Consider the following 15,571-nt stretch of genomic DNA (forward strand, 5'->3'; position numbering starts at 1 on the left):
TACTATCCAGTAAATCACACAATCATCGTAAAATATAGCAACATTAGTTAATTTGGACTAATCCTAGAATAACCTTGATCAGTGCTGTGATTCGCAGTCGCCATAGGTGCCTTCTATTTTCTTGTCCCTCGCTGCCATCAGTTTGTTGTTTCTCCATTCCAATAGCACCACACTGCATGTAAATGACCCTGCTATTATTTTTGGAATAGCATTTTTGTATTGCAGAATTGCTTTGTTTTATTGTGCTATTATAATATAATTGATGCTTTTATTTTGAAGGATACAGGAAAAGGTCTCATTAACCGACAGGAACTGACGTAATTAACCGACGTACGGCTAGTAGCGCCATCTTCCAAGAGCAGAGAAGATGTGTGCGCGCCACAGTAAAACAGAGAAAACAAAAGTTTATAAGTAATTCACTGAACGATTCTTTAGCACCTGGTTGAGAAGGGAACGAGGTTTGTATTAGAGTCATGTTTCATTGTTTAAAATACACTAATTAGCTGAATTTTTATTTATCTTAAATGGGAATTTATGGCCCCGGTCTGGTTGCGAAGCCTGTGAGGAGCGTGCCTTAATACATAACTTCAACATTGACTGCACAGTTGGTCAAGTGCAGTTTGTCATCCATAAGCTGCTGCTATGAGGCATTTTATAACCAAACTTCATTACCATCATGTGGACTTCGGTCATGGAAAGAGGAAACAAGAAGACTTCCTGTTTTTGGTTTGCATGAAAACAAATGAAGGTGACGACACTGAATAAAAGTTTTGACAGTGATGCACCAGACCACAATGATGGATAAAGTTCTTCTGGTCGTGGCTATCATTGCATATGGCAAGTGCTTGAATTTTTGGATGTGCTGATGTCCACAGATGTGTCACTTCCACACAATTCTCTCTTCATCAGGTTCGTGTGCATCGTGCACCAGTGGTTACCGTCGCTTCTATGCTGTTAATTCCTCAAAGACGTGGGATGAGGCCTTGCGTTACTGCAAAGACAAGCAGCACAACCTTGCTGCTTTACATGACGAGGAGGATGTGAAGACCATGATGGACATGGTGGACCTCGGCAAAATGCTCAAGGGAGAACAGGTAATCATGGGATGACACTGGATAGAGATTAAATGAAAAATGTCATATTGCCAACGTAGGAATGACTAACTTTTAAATGATAGTTGTGTGCTTGCATCACAGGAGCTGGTGTCTTCATTTATTTCTGGGATTTTATCTGGATAGAAAGAACTTGTAGTTAGTTAGTTAGAATTCGGTTTGTTTGTTGTTCAGATGATCAGTTAGTTCATCTGTCTGCCAGTCAGTTTAGTGAGTTTGCTATTTAGTTATTTAGTTACTGCTTTAATCGGTTAAACAGTCAGCTAGTTATTTAATTAGTTTGCAAAATATTTATTTAGTTAGTTAGGTAGTTGGTTGGTTAGTTGCTTGGTAAGATAGCACATAGTATGCTGACATGACATAACATTACATTGAGCGTATGTATATATATATATATTAGTGTTAACTGATAAATTAATCACAAGTTGTTTTTTTTGCATTAATCATGAATTAACACAGATTAATCGCACTATTCATTTTGACCATAGATTATCCTTTAGCGTGACAGTCGATGACTACGTTTAAGGTAGGAAAGGTTGTGTTTGAGCAATAAACATAATTACATGCATTAAAGTAAAGCATTTAATAAATGTTTGCGTATCACATTTAGAATATTTGTTCATGTCAAAATATTGAGGGTTTTTTTCCATTTTAAATTATGCAAGTAATTAAATGATTAGAAAAAGACGAGGATGAGCGGGTGCAGTGGATCAAAAAATGTGGAAGACGTCCTCATAACATTAAATATCAAAATAATTAACACATAACCTGGTGCTCATCAAATTTGGCGGGGAAAAAATGTTGATTAAAAAGCCTTTTTTATTGAGCGATTAATCGTGATTAATCAAAATTCTAAGATGTAATTAATCTGATTAAACAATTTAATCGTTTGACAATCTAATATATATACATATATATACATGTACACACACACGCACACACACACACACACACATATATATATATAGATATATAGATATATATACATATATATATAGATAATATATAATATAGATACACACACACACATGTATATATATATATATATATAAAGATAATATATAATATCGATTCACACAAAAAAAAGATTGTTGCTTCACTCGCAGTTTGCCTGGATCGGCTTGTACTTGCCAAGCTGGAAGTGGTCGTCGGGGAAGACCTTCAAGTTGCACTGTGACTACAGCAAGTGGAATCCTGGAGAACAAAACAAAATGCCGGACACAGAAAATTGTGTACTATACGACAACGAATACTGGATAATCAACCAGTGTGACCAACTGCTTCCGTCTATCTGCAGTGAGATGCTCTCTTTTCCCTTTTCATATAAATCTATACAATCCTATCTTAAGTCTTATATACATGTTTACACCGCACACAAAGTGAACTGTCACCTTGTGTTCCTGCGGTAGTTTAATCGCAAGTCTTCAATCTTGGATGCTCATTTGTGCATTCCCATCTCTCGCATCACTGAAGAGGCTGGGCATTGCCTATTTAAAGTTGGATATACGGTAAGAAGAACCACTTTTTCATTTTGCAAGGAATCACGGATGACATAACGCCACTTAATATAGCACAAAGCACCATGTTTGCATGTCTTAGTAATGTAAAAGTAACTGTGTCAGGCAGGACAAATTTCAACCCTATCGCCCTCGTGGCTCATAATCTGTTATATCTCCCTCTAATCTCCCGACTTTACAGCAATGTAAAGTTGTACAGTTTACATTGTAGGTGAGGATAAGCAGTTCAAATGATGGATGGATGGAATATTTGACACATTGCCTAGCACACACCGCCAATAGACGTCACGTGACTATTTCTCTGAACACGCCCCTACAATGATGAGGAGGGCTAAAACTAGCTTTTATCCGTAAACTTTCCACCCAAGAGCTAGAGTTGCCACCCGTCCAGTTTTTCCAAGAATTGTGCTCTTTTTTTACCAGCTGTCCTGGGAAAATAAAAATCTCTCCCAGGACACGATTTGTCCCGTTTTTTTAGGAAGAATGCCAAAAGCTAATTTGATTTCCTTAATTCTGTAGTCTGTGCTACTGTGGAACACTTTTTACCGAGTGTGCCACCAGCGCCACATTTCCGTAGGTGCACTTTAGATTACCATAACTCTGGCACCATTTGTGCTATTTGAAAAATTCCAATGGTGTGTGAAAGCTAAGCCCTAGTGTTTTACAGAAAAAGTACTGTCATTACGGTAATTTCCGTCCTCCTCTCACGGAAGCCAGGGAAGTCGGTGAGTCACGACGAAAGAGTGTAGAGAAGAACAATGGGATTTTCAGACATTTCTACATCAATTTGAACAAAGAATGTGAACAGGAAGGTAGCCTATGTATTGTATATCGACACTTGTACCACATTGTGGCTTTTTGTAGAACCGCACGTATGTAATTGCGGGTGAGGTTTTTCTAGAATAGTACAATACACGTTGCCACGTTGTGTTTGTACCTTATTGGTTTTTAGAGTGTATGCCTTGTTTGTAGTTTACAGTGTGTGTGACTAGCTGAATAATGAATTTTACACTAAGTTCAGACATACATTGCATTACAGTCTCTCTCTCTGTCCCTGTAGGAAAAAAATCTAAACTTTTATATACATTTGAACAAAAAGTGGCACATCCAAATGTATTTGTACCTTTCTCTTCGAAAATCAATAGAAAAGCCTTTATTATTATCTGTCCTTCCTTCCTTTCCTCAGTGTCTCCTTTGGTCTCTTGAGGTCTCCCTAATTTGTTGGAATTTAGATGTTTCTGGGGTTGGTGAAAAACTCTGGTTGGTAACCCGGTGGGTAGTAGGTAATGTCTGGTCGGTGCTGGATTTTACTTTACTTTCTTTTATTTGATCCTTCCTCGGGTCTCCTGACAACTTCACGACTCTAGCTGGATTCTGAAGTATTCGGTTTAGGTGAATGGTATGGGATTTTTAATAGGTTTTAGGTCAACTAATGAGTACACACTCACACACACGCACACACGCACGCACGCACGCACACACACGCACACCCACACACACATGCACATACTCACCCACGTACAAAATAAAATAAAAAAAGAGAGCAATGATGATGACATGTCAAATCGGTAAAATTACCGAATGAACAATACTGAGCTCTCCAGAAAAAAAGAAAAAGAAAAACGAAAGAAAAGAAAAAAAGAAAAGCCTTTATTGGCTGTTACAGCAAATAAAACGCATCCGATAATTGCTGATCAGCTTTTTGCATGACTCAGCTGATATTTTTGCCCATTCATCTTTAGCAATGAGCTTTTCTTGTCATCGCCCTGATCTTTAGTTCCCTCCACAGATTTTCATCTGAATTCAAGTCTGGATTGTCTGGGCCACTACAAATACAAATACACATGGTCCTTCTCAATCCGTGTATTTTTGTGAGGCATCCATTTGGGATGCGTGACGTCAACGTCCGGATCTCTATGCGGAGAAACTTCAAACTAAACCTGACCTTACCAAATAATATGTGGAGCGCAATGTCTTGGAACACTTTTATTTTGAAGTTCCCGGTGACGTGTCACCTGTTGCGGCGCAATGGATTACTTGACTTGACTGCAGAATGTGTGTCCGTGGCATAAACTATTGTGACCAACACAATTTTGTTCTGAAATCACATTCAATCGGCAATTAACGGCGCTAGAAAATGACAATTACGCTGACATTGTATTGCATGATGCACGTTGCCGGTGTTTAGGGCGGCTAATAGTGTTAGCGTGCTAACAGTGCTAGCGGCTGCAGCGAGAGCTATTGGATTACCTGGTTCACACGTCAAGATGTTAAAATTGTCGGCCGACTTTCAAACTGCAAAAGACCCCACACATGAAATGAAAAAAAAACACGTCAGTAACAGTGTGACCGTACCGTGTGCGGTGTGCAGCACTGCAGCCACACGGTAAAATCAACACATCATACACGAACCAAATTCATTCATGTATGTTTCCTGGTTAGATGGGAAATCTCGCAAGAATAAACATGACTTCAGAGCAAACAAACATGGAGGACTAGTCGGGATACTTCTTGGTTTGTTTTTAGCAGAAAAAAAGCGACATCAAAACAAAATTTGTTGTTTAACCTACATATGACAAATGTCACTTCATTTTTATAGCGCTTTTTTTCCACCTTACAAGGCCATCAAAGCGCTCTACATTCGACAACTCATGACGCAGCATCAGGAGCAACTGGGGGTCTTGCTCAAGGATATTTTGATGTGGTCATAATGGCACGGGATCAAACCCACAATGTCTGGGTTGGGAGACGACCACTCTACCACTGAGCCACGCCACCCCACCCCTATATATGTCAGTAATCATGATGACGAAATAGTAGACATTGATATGTACTAAGGTTACTGGACTAGTTTAACATAAGTTCTAGGATTTTGCTCAAGAAGAGAGTAGACAAGGAGCTGAGATTGATGTGCAGACAATGTGTATTGAATAAAGGAAAAACAAATACCAATACCAGAATGCGATTCTGTACAGGGAATATCAGACAAATATAATAAAAACAATTAATTCAGTGCTTCATCAAATTTGTCAAATGAAAACACTCTCAAAGTTAATAAATTACATCCAAATCTCAGTTTGCGAATGCAAAGAGCTCTCCCTTAGTCCACCCAAAGTCTGTTGGTGACCCATGTCTGGGTCTCAAGATTGAGTCCAAGAATGTTGAAAAATGAAGAAAAATTGAGTGGTTGCCAGAAATCAAGGAGAGTCTGAAGGTTGGATGGACGGTAGTTGAGACGTAAAAGGAAAAAGTGGGGTTGTGGACTACTGTAGCGATTATTTGGGTTGCCGTAATGGCTTATTATATTATTATAGAAATTTAGACGGTACTGAGGGGAGTTGTAATTTCCTCAGCAACCTCGGGGGCACCACGTTGACTTTGCTTGTTTGTAGTAGCAAAATAAATGATAAAAATCCTATTATCAAGTATTCATAATCTGAAGTTGCTACTTTAGTTAATCATGGAGTTCTTTGCTTTCATAAGAGAATTACTAATCCACTCAGTAAACACAAATGATTAGGCAGAAATGGAATTTCTAGACAACAAATGTATTTAGTAAACACACGTATATCAGTCACAGCCTAACCTATTAATGAGACTGTGAATCAAAGATAAAAAGAAAACTTGCAACCTAACTAAGATAAAAAAAGGTAGATGAAAAAGGTAGATGGGGGATAAAAATGGAAGCGTTTGACCTGTCAATTATTTTATGTTTGAATAAAAACGTTGCACCAGTAGTATATGATCATCAGATTGCAATGGAGGCGCAACTCACGAACGGGTTCAGTCGCACGGGAGAGAGAGAGACTCGAGCGTTGATCCTCGGTTGAATGCTGGAATGCTAGAATGCTGGAATGCTGTAGCAGGTCTCCGGCTGCTGGTCAGGTGCACGCGCGGCGTGGAGGCAGTGGCAGGTCCTTGTGTGGCGCACATCCAGCTGGAATGCTGCCCGGGAGTCTCGGCGGCTGGTCGGTGATGTACGCGCGGCCTGTAGGTCTGAATGTCCTTGTGTGAGCGCTGCGGGGGCGCCTCGGACTCATGGCTGGAACAAACACGCGCGTTTTGGGGATGTGCAGTGTGTTTGTGAGTCCTTGCTTGATGCGCGTTTTGGGGATGCGCGTTGTGACTCAAGTCCGGGGCTCAAAGGAAGAAGTCGTGTGGTCACCCTCAGCGACCACGTTTCTCGTGATGATCAGGAAAAGTTCATGGGGCCAGACGTGAGGTGGAGTGAGGGTGGAGGAGTTGTAGGAACGAGAGAGTCCTTGAGCAGTTCAGGGGGCAGAGAGTTCAGGAAAAGAGTTCCAGGAAAAGAGCGTGACGAAAAGAGTTGCAGGAAAGAGTGTCAGGAAAAAGACAGAGAAGTTCCTTCGCGGCTAGCTTTTAAAAGCTGTGTCAGCAGGGGGGGTCGGGCCGTAGCCAGCAGACTTGGTCGACTTAGACCAAGCTTTTGGGATAGTATTTGATCATTTTGGATCAAAATTGACAAGCCAGATGCTTCATTTATCATTCTGAACACATTTCAAACATTACCACGATCATAAAGTTATTGAATCCGCTAAGCTTACTAATTAGCTAAACCTAGGTGGCTACATAAATTACACACATCATTCATTTGAGATAGACATACATGTTGTGTACAAAGATAAACAACAGGAGTTACTTGATGTCAGTCAAGTACATAGAGTCCGTGTATGTCCCGAATTATGTAGACTTCAGATTAATTAGGAGCGGCAGGATTCTTGAGGATAATCGATAGTGACCGTTGGAGGGCACTGTTGTACCATACACCTTCCACGGGGCATTGTTTCCCCCCCAAAAAACACATGGCTAATTCCTGTGGATAGGCCAGACCATAAAAGATGGTCTGCGGACTGCTTATTAGACAGGATTTCAGGTCTGTCGGAGCTGTGGTATGCGTTTCCTGGGGGTTATAAACCGAAGTCCAGTCCCTGCTGGAGGGAAACTCAAAGAGTCCTTTTGAACTTAAAACACAGAGTTAAGACACGCACACACATTCCCATGGGGAAATGTTTAAAAAGGCACATAAAATGAAAAAATTGAGGGTGACGGGCAGTATTCTTGAGAAGGTCCACTCTGTAGGTTCTGATCCTACTCCTTCTAGCTCACCATTGTTGGAAAACCGTTCTTTGTTTTCCCGTGTTCATAATGTTAATTATCAAAATCAGACAATGAGATCGGTGAAATCAGGATTTATTTTCATAAGTTTATGGACAGACAAAGTAGCAGTGAAACTCCGCCATTATTCTACCTCATCTGTTACGCCCCTTCCACGAGCAAGTCACTAATATCCTTCCGTGACTCTACAAACCCCTCCCCGTCTTCTTCCACCAATCCTCAGCCGTTCCTCTCCGTCTCAGACAGTCACATGATACATCAATACACATCGGCAAAATGCTCCCCCTTCTTCTTCTTCTCCTGCTGTCCAAAACCTCCCCCGCAGTCACAAGATAAAGATTAACGTTGTTTTCAGAGCCAGAAGAGATGGCACTAAACCCCCCCTGTTCAACCGGTTGTAAAATACAAAGGAATCTAATTAACACATTCGCTTCACCCCCTCACATCAACTTAAATTCTCACACAGAGCCATACTGGGTAAATTAAAGCAGTTCTGTCCACTTCTAAATAGTAATATTATAAATCAAACAGTTATAATTAAATAAATTCACTTCACCATCAAGTTGAGAACCCAGCCTGACAACAGTACCATAATTCTCAATCACGTTAATGTACTCTAACTATCACATATTCTAGTTCTATAAAATTATGAATAAATATTAGCAATATTTAACAAATATCATCACATAATCAACAGATATCAACAATCCTCATTAACATTCTTAATTCCTTCCATAATGAGGTAACATGGTTGAGGTACTTTAACCGTTAAACATTTGAGGACAAATGACATGTCAACATCATCGCTAATTACATTGAATGAGCCCAGCCGGCTCTCACGATGACAGCAACAAACATTTCAGTCGTCAAGGTGCATAACACGCTACCCAGAAATTACTGTACATTAGTGCCAACATTTTATATGTCATTGAGTTTTTAATTTAATCAGTCGTGCCTGTGTGTCATTGCTGTGTCTGTATGCGTGCATCATGTACTGTATGTGTGCATCTATGTGTAGGTAGCCTATGGTTCATCAACCTGGACACCACCTCATGTCACGCTGCACACATCCATGCCAAACTTCACATTAAACTCTAAAAAACAGTTGGGTCAAAATAGCCCAACTATGGGTAAAAAAATGGACCGATCCTCTACTTTGGTAGATTTGACCCAACTTTGAGTCTAGAAATGAGTCTTTCAGCATAAAACAACTAATAAATATTGAGCGGATCCGTTACGTGTGTCAAAAAAATTGGTCATTTTGTATAAAACAACCCAGAAAGTTGGGTCAAATTGACCCATACAGTGGATCGGCCCATTTTTTATCCATAATTGGGTTACTTTTGACCCAACTGTTTTTAGAGTGTGAGCTGTACAACAAGAATAAAGCAGCGGTGGTTGCTATATGTCGTCTGTGGTTATTTGTGAAATGAAGAAAGTGGTTCTTTTACCCGTGTTTTGAATTTAAACAAGAAAATCTTCAGTAAATCTGGTGCGAATGACACGCAAAAGCACCAATGATCACCCACAATCAACTCCCACGATGTGCGCGAGGCAACATTTCATTTCACATGCGGCGTAAACGCAGCATTAGAATCAATAGTCCATTTGTCACTCGATTAATTAGTTAGTTTGCTAGTAACGATGTAGGTTAGTTGTTTAGTAGGTACTTAAACAATCCTTTTCAGGAAATTAGGCTGTTGCAGCAGCTCACACATACCACAGTAACATTCATGCATCCATCATTCACACTACATTATTACAAATAAAAATAAAAAGTGGAAATTTACCCTGTGCATTGAACCAGTGGTGTCCAAACTACGGCCTGGGGACCATTTGCGGCCCACCATCCATTTTTCAGTAGCCCACAACATATACTAAATACAGTAAAAAAAAAATAAAAAATACATGTTTGGAGATGGTTAAAGTAAGAAGGGTGGGTATAAAAAAAAAAATAGGCGCCACTATTACAAATAAATTGCTTTAGATACTGTAGCAATTTTCAACTTTAATTGCTGCCTGACGCACCTCCAACAATGCCTTGATAGCAGATGTACTATGACACCTCACTGAACACCTCTGTGGGCCAATGCGTGTCAACAGCTGGGGACGACCAGTCGTTGACGTTTCGCTCCTTTAACCCCAGAACGTCCACTGGTGGCGGAGCGACGGCAGGGTTCTCTCTGCAGCCAGGTCTGCATACTTGGCTCGCTTCCGCTCATTAGCAGCCTCCAAGCCCCCTTCCCATGGGACAGTGAGCTCAAAAAGGACTGTCCAAAGAGCTTCTGACCAAATGGCTAGGTATAGACTGAGCGATGTTTGTTTCGTCAATCTCCCTGGGAAACTGGAGTTGCCTCCCCGGGTTCACCCTCATGCTCCACTCGCTGCCTGATGAGAGGGGTCTTGATGTATTTCCCTGGTGGGACAAGTTCCCTTGTGAACTAGATGATATGTCGGCCTGGGGCAGAAGGTCTGCTGTTTGCTTCCTGTCTGCATGCCTCTGCCAGCTTTTTCAGCACTATGTCGTGTCACCATCTGTAGCGGTCTTGGGACAGTGCTGTCCTGCAGGATGTGCTGAAGACTCGTATTGATGGTGTTGCAAAGGGAATAAGTCTCTTCGGCACCAAACCATTGGTGGAGGTTTCTGGGATAGGGCAAGGTGTCGTATGTTGCTTTGATCAGAAAGTTAAGCCTGGCTTGGAGGATCTTCCACAGGTCAGACCATGACATGAGCCTGCTTGTTACACCTTCCCATGATGCCCAACGCCCTTGCTGTCCCTGGGACACTGCTTTGAAATTAAGGCGTTCCTGCTCAGTTCTTGCCACTTCTGCCACCACCATGGCTCGTTGGTCTTCCTTGGAGGCCTTTGACCAGAGTAAGAGAGCCACGCCCTTCCCCAGGCCTGCTCGACCTGCTCTCACCAGTTGGTTAGTGGATTCCCTCATCTCCAGCACCAACCGGGCCTTCTCTTGCTTGTATCCTTGACAGTCCCAGCCACTTCCTGATGAGCGAATTTGCTAGCCCGTCCATCTTGCCTACCACTGAGAAGGGAATTTCGCTGATCTTCAGATGCCACATCACTCTTGGGTACAGTATGAACTGGTAACACCACACTTTGTACTTGCCAGGGAGTAGGGTCTGATTGATCCTGGCCAGGCCATCTGCAAGCTGTTGCCTCACAGTCTCCCCCATCTACCTGTCAGAGAGCTCTGCTGTGTAAGTGCGGCCCAGGCTGCGGACAGGCAGATGTGCCAGCAATGGGATATTCTCACCACCTGCGACAAAGATGGTGTTTTCGCTTCTGACTCCTCTCCTGATAGACTGTGTGATTTAGGGGCTTTGATCTTCATCCTCGCCCAACTCACAAATTTGTCTATCCTCTGCAGCAGTCTTGATTTGCATGCTGCTGTCTGGAGTATGGTGGTGATATCATCCATGTAGCCTCTCACTGCTGGTAGCCTTTGACCTGAAGGTGGTTTAACTTCTCCAACCATCTTTCTTGCTCCGATGAGAATGATCTCAAAGGCTGCAACAAACAGATGGGAGAGATTGAGCACCCCATGGCAATGCCAACTTCAAGCTGTTGCCAGCTTGTCGTGAAGTCCTGATGGGTGCAGCACATCTGGAGGGCTTCAAAGTACTTAGCAACCAGGGCTCTAATTAGGCAGGAATGTGGACCAAGTCCAAGGCGAACCTGATGAGCTGATGGGGCACAGACCCATATGCGCGAAAGGTCCAGTACAGTTTGTATGGTATCCTGTTAGGGCTGGGGCTGAGGCTGCTCTTGCCTTCCAGACCACATCTGTTACCTCACTGATTGTGGGGAGGGCAGCATTAAAGAGGAAGACCGGGGGAGCTGGGCGAGGAACATATCCAGGGGATCCCAGCGGATTTATTACTCCCTGATGTAATTCTCCAGCTCAGATTTGGTGATCTCCAGCTTCCCGCTTCTCTTGTCCTCTAGCAGCTGACTCGCATGCTTGAAAGGATTTTTGAAGAGCTTACTCCGCTCCTTCTCTTTCCGCTTTCTGCGCTTGCGAATGCGCTCTGCCATACGCAGGCCTGCAAGGTTTTTCTTCACCTCCTCCCACAGTGGCTTTAGGCCCTCCTTCTCATCTTTGCTTGTCTTCCTCCACTGCTTTCGGAGTTGACGCCGCCTCTTCACCAGCTGCCCTCCTCTCCTTCTGCATTGGGCCAAGTCTATGCCTTCCAGACATGACTCCAAATCTGCCCCTGCATTCATCATACAGGATGTCTCCAATGCTGTTCAGCTTGGTTTCCACCTGGCCACGCAGTGCATGCTCCAGGATACGACTGAGATCCTTGTCCAGCTTCTGCCAGACGGCAGTCTCGTTTGATTTTGGCCATTTGACCAGGTGCCTCCTTGTGGGTTCCCTCTCACTTCTCTGGCCTTGTTCCTGGTTGCTAGGGTTGCTTTGTGTTCTGAGTGTGTCTTGAGGGGTACCTCTCAGAGGCATTGGTATCCTCCAAGGGCCCTCCTGAGTCCTCCACCTTTCTTTCCTCAGGAACGTTGGATCCCTCAGCACTGTGGTTTGCGACCTGGCTTTGGGTTCCTCTTGTCTCAACTGCAGTGCAATGTTGCTGATGGCCCTCTCTGCACTTCTTCCTTCCCTGGTGGATCCGCAGACCTCTGAAAGTGGTCACCCTTTCCCACCCACACCTGCATCTTCTAATGATCCATGAATCATTGTTCCAGTCGTAACCAATGAATCAGTCTGTTCTGGCCCTTCTTCCATCCCCCCTCTTGGAGGGCCATCGAGTTGTTTTCCTTTATTTGCCTTCTTTTTATTTGCCAAATAAATTATTTGTACACTTTTTTTTTTAGGACTTAACACAAGTTATTTTCATAACATTGCGTGGCCCTTGCATCCTTCTGATTTTCTGTATGTGGCCCTTAAACGCAAAGGTTTGGACACCCCTTCATTAAACAGTCTGATAGCAGCTGGAACAAAAGTCCTTCTCAAACACTTAGACCTGCACCTTGTTGCCATCAATCTGTTTTCTACTTATTTTGTTGGTAGGTTTGTCTATTGATTAGTGAGCATGTTAGTTGGTCGGTCAGTCAGTCATCAAACTTGCAAGCTAATGGCAATGGAACAAAAACGAAATTAGAAAAGTACCAAAATACAAGCAGTGTCACAAAAAAGAAGAAATAAGTACACACACATAGGGCTAATCCCTTGATGTCTCTTATGACAGTTTAGAAGTTTCAGAGGCCTATTTGCCTTGAAATTTGTGACAATTTGCGAGGTTGCACTGTCATGGACGTGTATACTTTTGAGCGTCACATTGCTCAAACTGGTGCGTCATGTTCTTCATCACTTAACAAAACACTCTGTTCCCAGATTTTAATGGATCATACGTCCTCCAGGATAAAAACCTGACCTGGCACAAGGCTAAGGAGGCCTGCCAGAGGAACAACAGCGAACTGGCTAGCGTGAGCAACGAGCCGGAGAACACCGATATAATTAGGCTGCTCACTGGTCAACAAAAAGCCTGGTTTGGCCTTAACCGTGACTCATGGAAGTGGACGGATGGAAGTGGCATTACATTCTCGCGCTTGCAAAGGAAAAAGCCAGAAGCATGTGTAAATGCCTCCTGCATAGCGGCCAACATAAAGAACTCAGCACAGTGGACGAACCACGACTGTCACTCCCGACACCCATTTATTTGCTACCAAGGTAAGTGTCAGGTTAATTCAACCTAGAACATATATTAAACAACAGACCAGGAAGGAAGACAACAGACTTAGATTATTTTTGCTCGTGAGGACAACAAAACAGACATGTGCACAGATTACAATCTCCTAACCATTCTGAAGCACATACCGCCAAATCTGCTCTTTTTATTGGGTAGGCCATAGTTACATAGCCTATTGCTGTCCTAAGGGGTAGGGGAACTACATATAGCAGCAACGTGACAATCATCTTGGATATGACTCATTGCGCAGACGATAATGCAAACGTTTTTGTTCAGCGCGGAAAGTTTCAGTCAAAGTTCACAGTTCAACCGCAAAATGTTCCAGCCGCTATCTTGTCAGGTTTCAGTTCCTGTGTTGCAACTGCAGCTTTTTCTCTCCAGACGACCTAAACCCACATAGGTCAAACATAGGTCACAATATTGATTAATTGCTTTGCAATAAAAAAAAAGAAGTAAATATGGGATAACTTATGTACATTTATTCTAAGAGTAAGTGGATGTCTATATTTACACCACAATGATGCAATAGTGAATAGAGATTAATGGCTCTTCCTGGCATGGGGATGCAATGCAGGTGACATTTGAAGATGTTACTGATCCTCTGTTACGTGCTAGTCGAGTGGTAGGCAGCACAACATAAAATGAGAACACACGAGGTAGAGCCAGTCGTCCAATAACCGGAAGGTCGGCTATTCGATTCCCGCTCTCCTCAAGTCATGTGTCGTTGTGTCCTTGGGCAAGACACTTCACACACATTAACTCCGGTGTCACTCTCACTGGTGTATAGAAGGTGCGAATGTTTGGTGGTAGTCGGAGGGGCTGTAGGCGCACACTGGGCGCCAAGCTTCCGTCAGTCAAGTAAGCCCTGGATGCACAGTGCAGTTCGAGGCGTGCCGCCACGCCGGGTGGACTTAAACGTTTGACTCCGGCCACACGAATTTTCAACCTCAAAGCGCCTTTTTCTTTCTCTTTTGTTTAACTATTGCCTGGCGGCTTTGTGTGCCATCTTATGACATCATGTTTACATTATTGTTTGAACACTTTATTGAACAAAGAAAATAAAAATCTGACGTGAACCTAAATACTAACCTCAACCGTCCAGGGATGCTCCAAAATGCATAAAAAAAAAAAAACTTTACATCATAAGATGTAAAAAAGAAATAATTTTTTTTTTTCAAACCATTCTGTAAAATCTGTGTGGGCGGAGTCAAACGTTTAAGTCCACCCCACGTGGCAGCACGCCTCGAACTGCACTTTGCATCAAATGTGCAAAATACAAGATTTAGATCATTTTAAATTAAACAAGCTAATCAAACAACAAACAACAAAATAATTGTAAATTAATTTGACATTTGACAAATTATTGAGTAATCAAATAATCGTTGCACCACTACACCGAATCGAATCGTAATCCTACTGAATCTAACAGAATCGTTCCATTTTAAAATCAAAGCGTCCTTGTATCGGATCGCACCCCACATACCGAGATGCGTATCAAATCGTCTTGATTGGAGAGATTTACACCCCTAGTAAATATACTGTTTTTGTATAGGTAGGGGTGTACTGTATGTATTGTATGTATGTAGAGATTATACTATGCATTATTACGATATATGAGTGAATGTATGGAGGCGTAAAGGTGGATATACAGTATATGTATTTGTACATATACTATACTATTTTATATGCACTATAATCTTGTACATTGCTTATACGTAAACCTATATATTTGTACACAACTAAGGATTATAAGAAAGCGAGAGGATAAGATAAGATGTAATACTTCTTCCTACCCCTTCTCATACGCACACCTGTTTAATTATATTTGGGTATAAGATGGTTAATATCGTTTATTTTTATTTTTACCTTTTTTGTTCATTTTTGATCTAATTTTTTATTTTGCTGGTGAATGTATTTTATTTCTATAGTTTCGTGAATATGAGAGGAATAAAACACAGAAACTGACTGTTTACATAGCTAGCAACAAGCTACTATCCTTCAATTCTTTGATCGCTATCATTCCTTTGAACCAAGAAACATAATTCCTTTCCCACCCCTCCCTTAACTCATTGAATGCCAGCCAT

The 15,571-nt window shown here is 42.1% G+C and overlaps 1 protein-coding gene across 2 annotated transcripts in view; it reads left to right on the forward strand.

Moving 5' to 3' along the window:
* The first annotated feature begins 360 nt into the window (after positions 1 to 360).
* LOC147178177 (C-type mannose receptor 2-like) overlaps positions 361 to 15,571 on the forward strand; it is a 31,471-nt gene continuing 16,260 nt past the window's right edge. For both annotated transcript variants that reach the window (XM_086068432.1, XM_086068431.1), the window contains exons 1-4: positions 361 to 458; positions 910 to 1,094; positions 2,219 to 2,408; positions 13,133 to 13,468. In XM_086068432.1, coding sequence (XP_085924558.1) covers positions 1,050 to 1,094; positions 2,219 to 2,408; positions 13,133 to 13,468 — 571 coding nt within the window. In that variant the 5' untranslated portion in view covers positions 361 to 458; positions 910 to 1,049. The remainder of the gene's footprint in view (positions 459 to 909; positions 1,095 to 2,218; positions 2,409 to 13,132; positions 13,469 to 15,571) is intronic.

This window comes from Leptonotus elevatus, chromosome 2 (assembly GCF_054856555.1).
Source record: "Leptonotus elevatus isolate MCC_2025b chromosome 2, RoL_Lele_1.0, whole genome shotgun sequence".
Taxonomy (NCBI): Eukaryota; Metazoa; Chordata; class Actinopteri; order Syngnathiformes; family Syngnathidae; genus Leptonotus; species Leptonotus elevatus.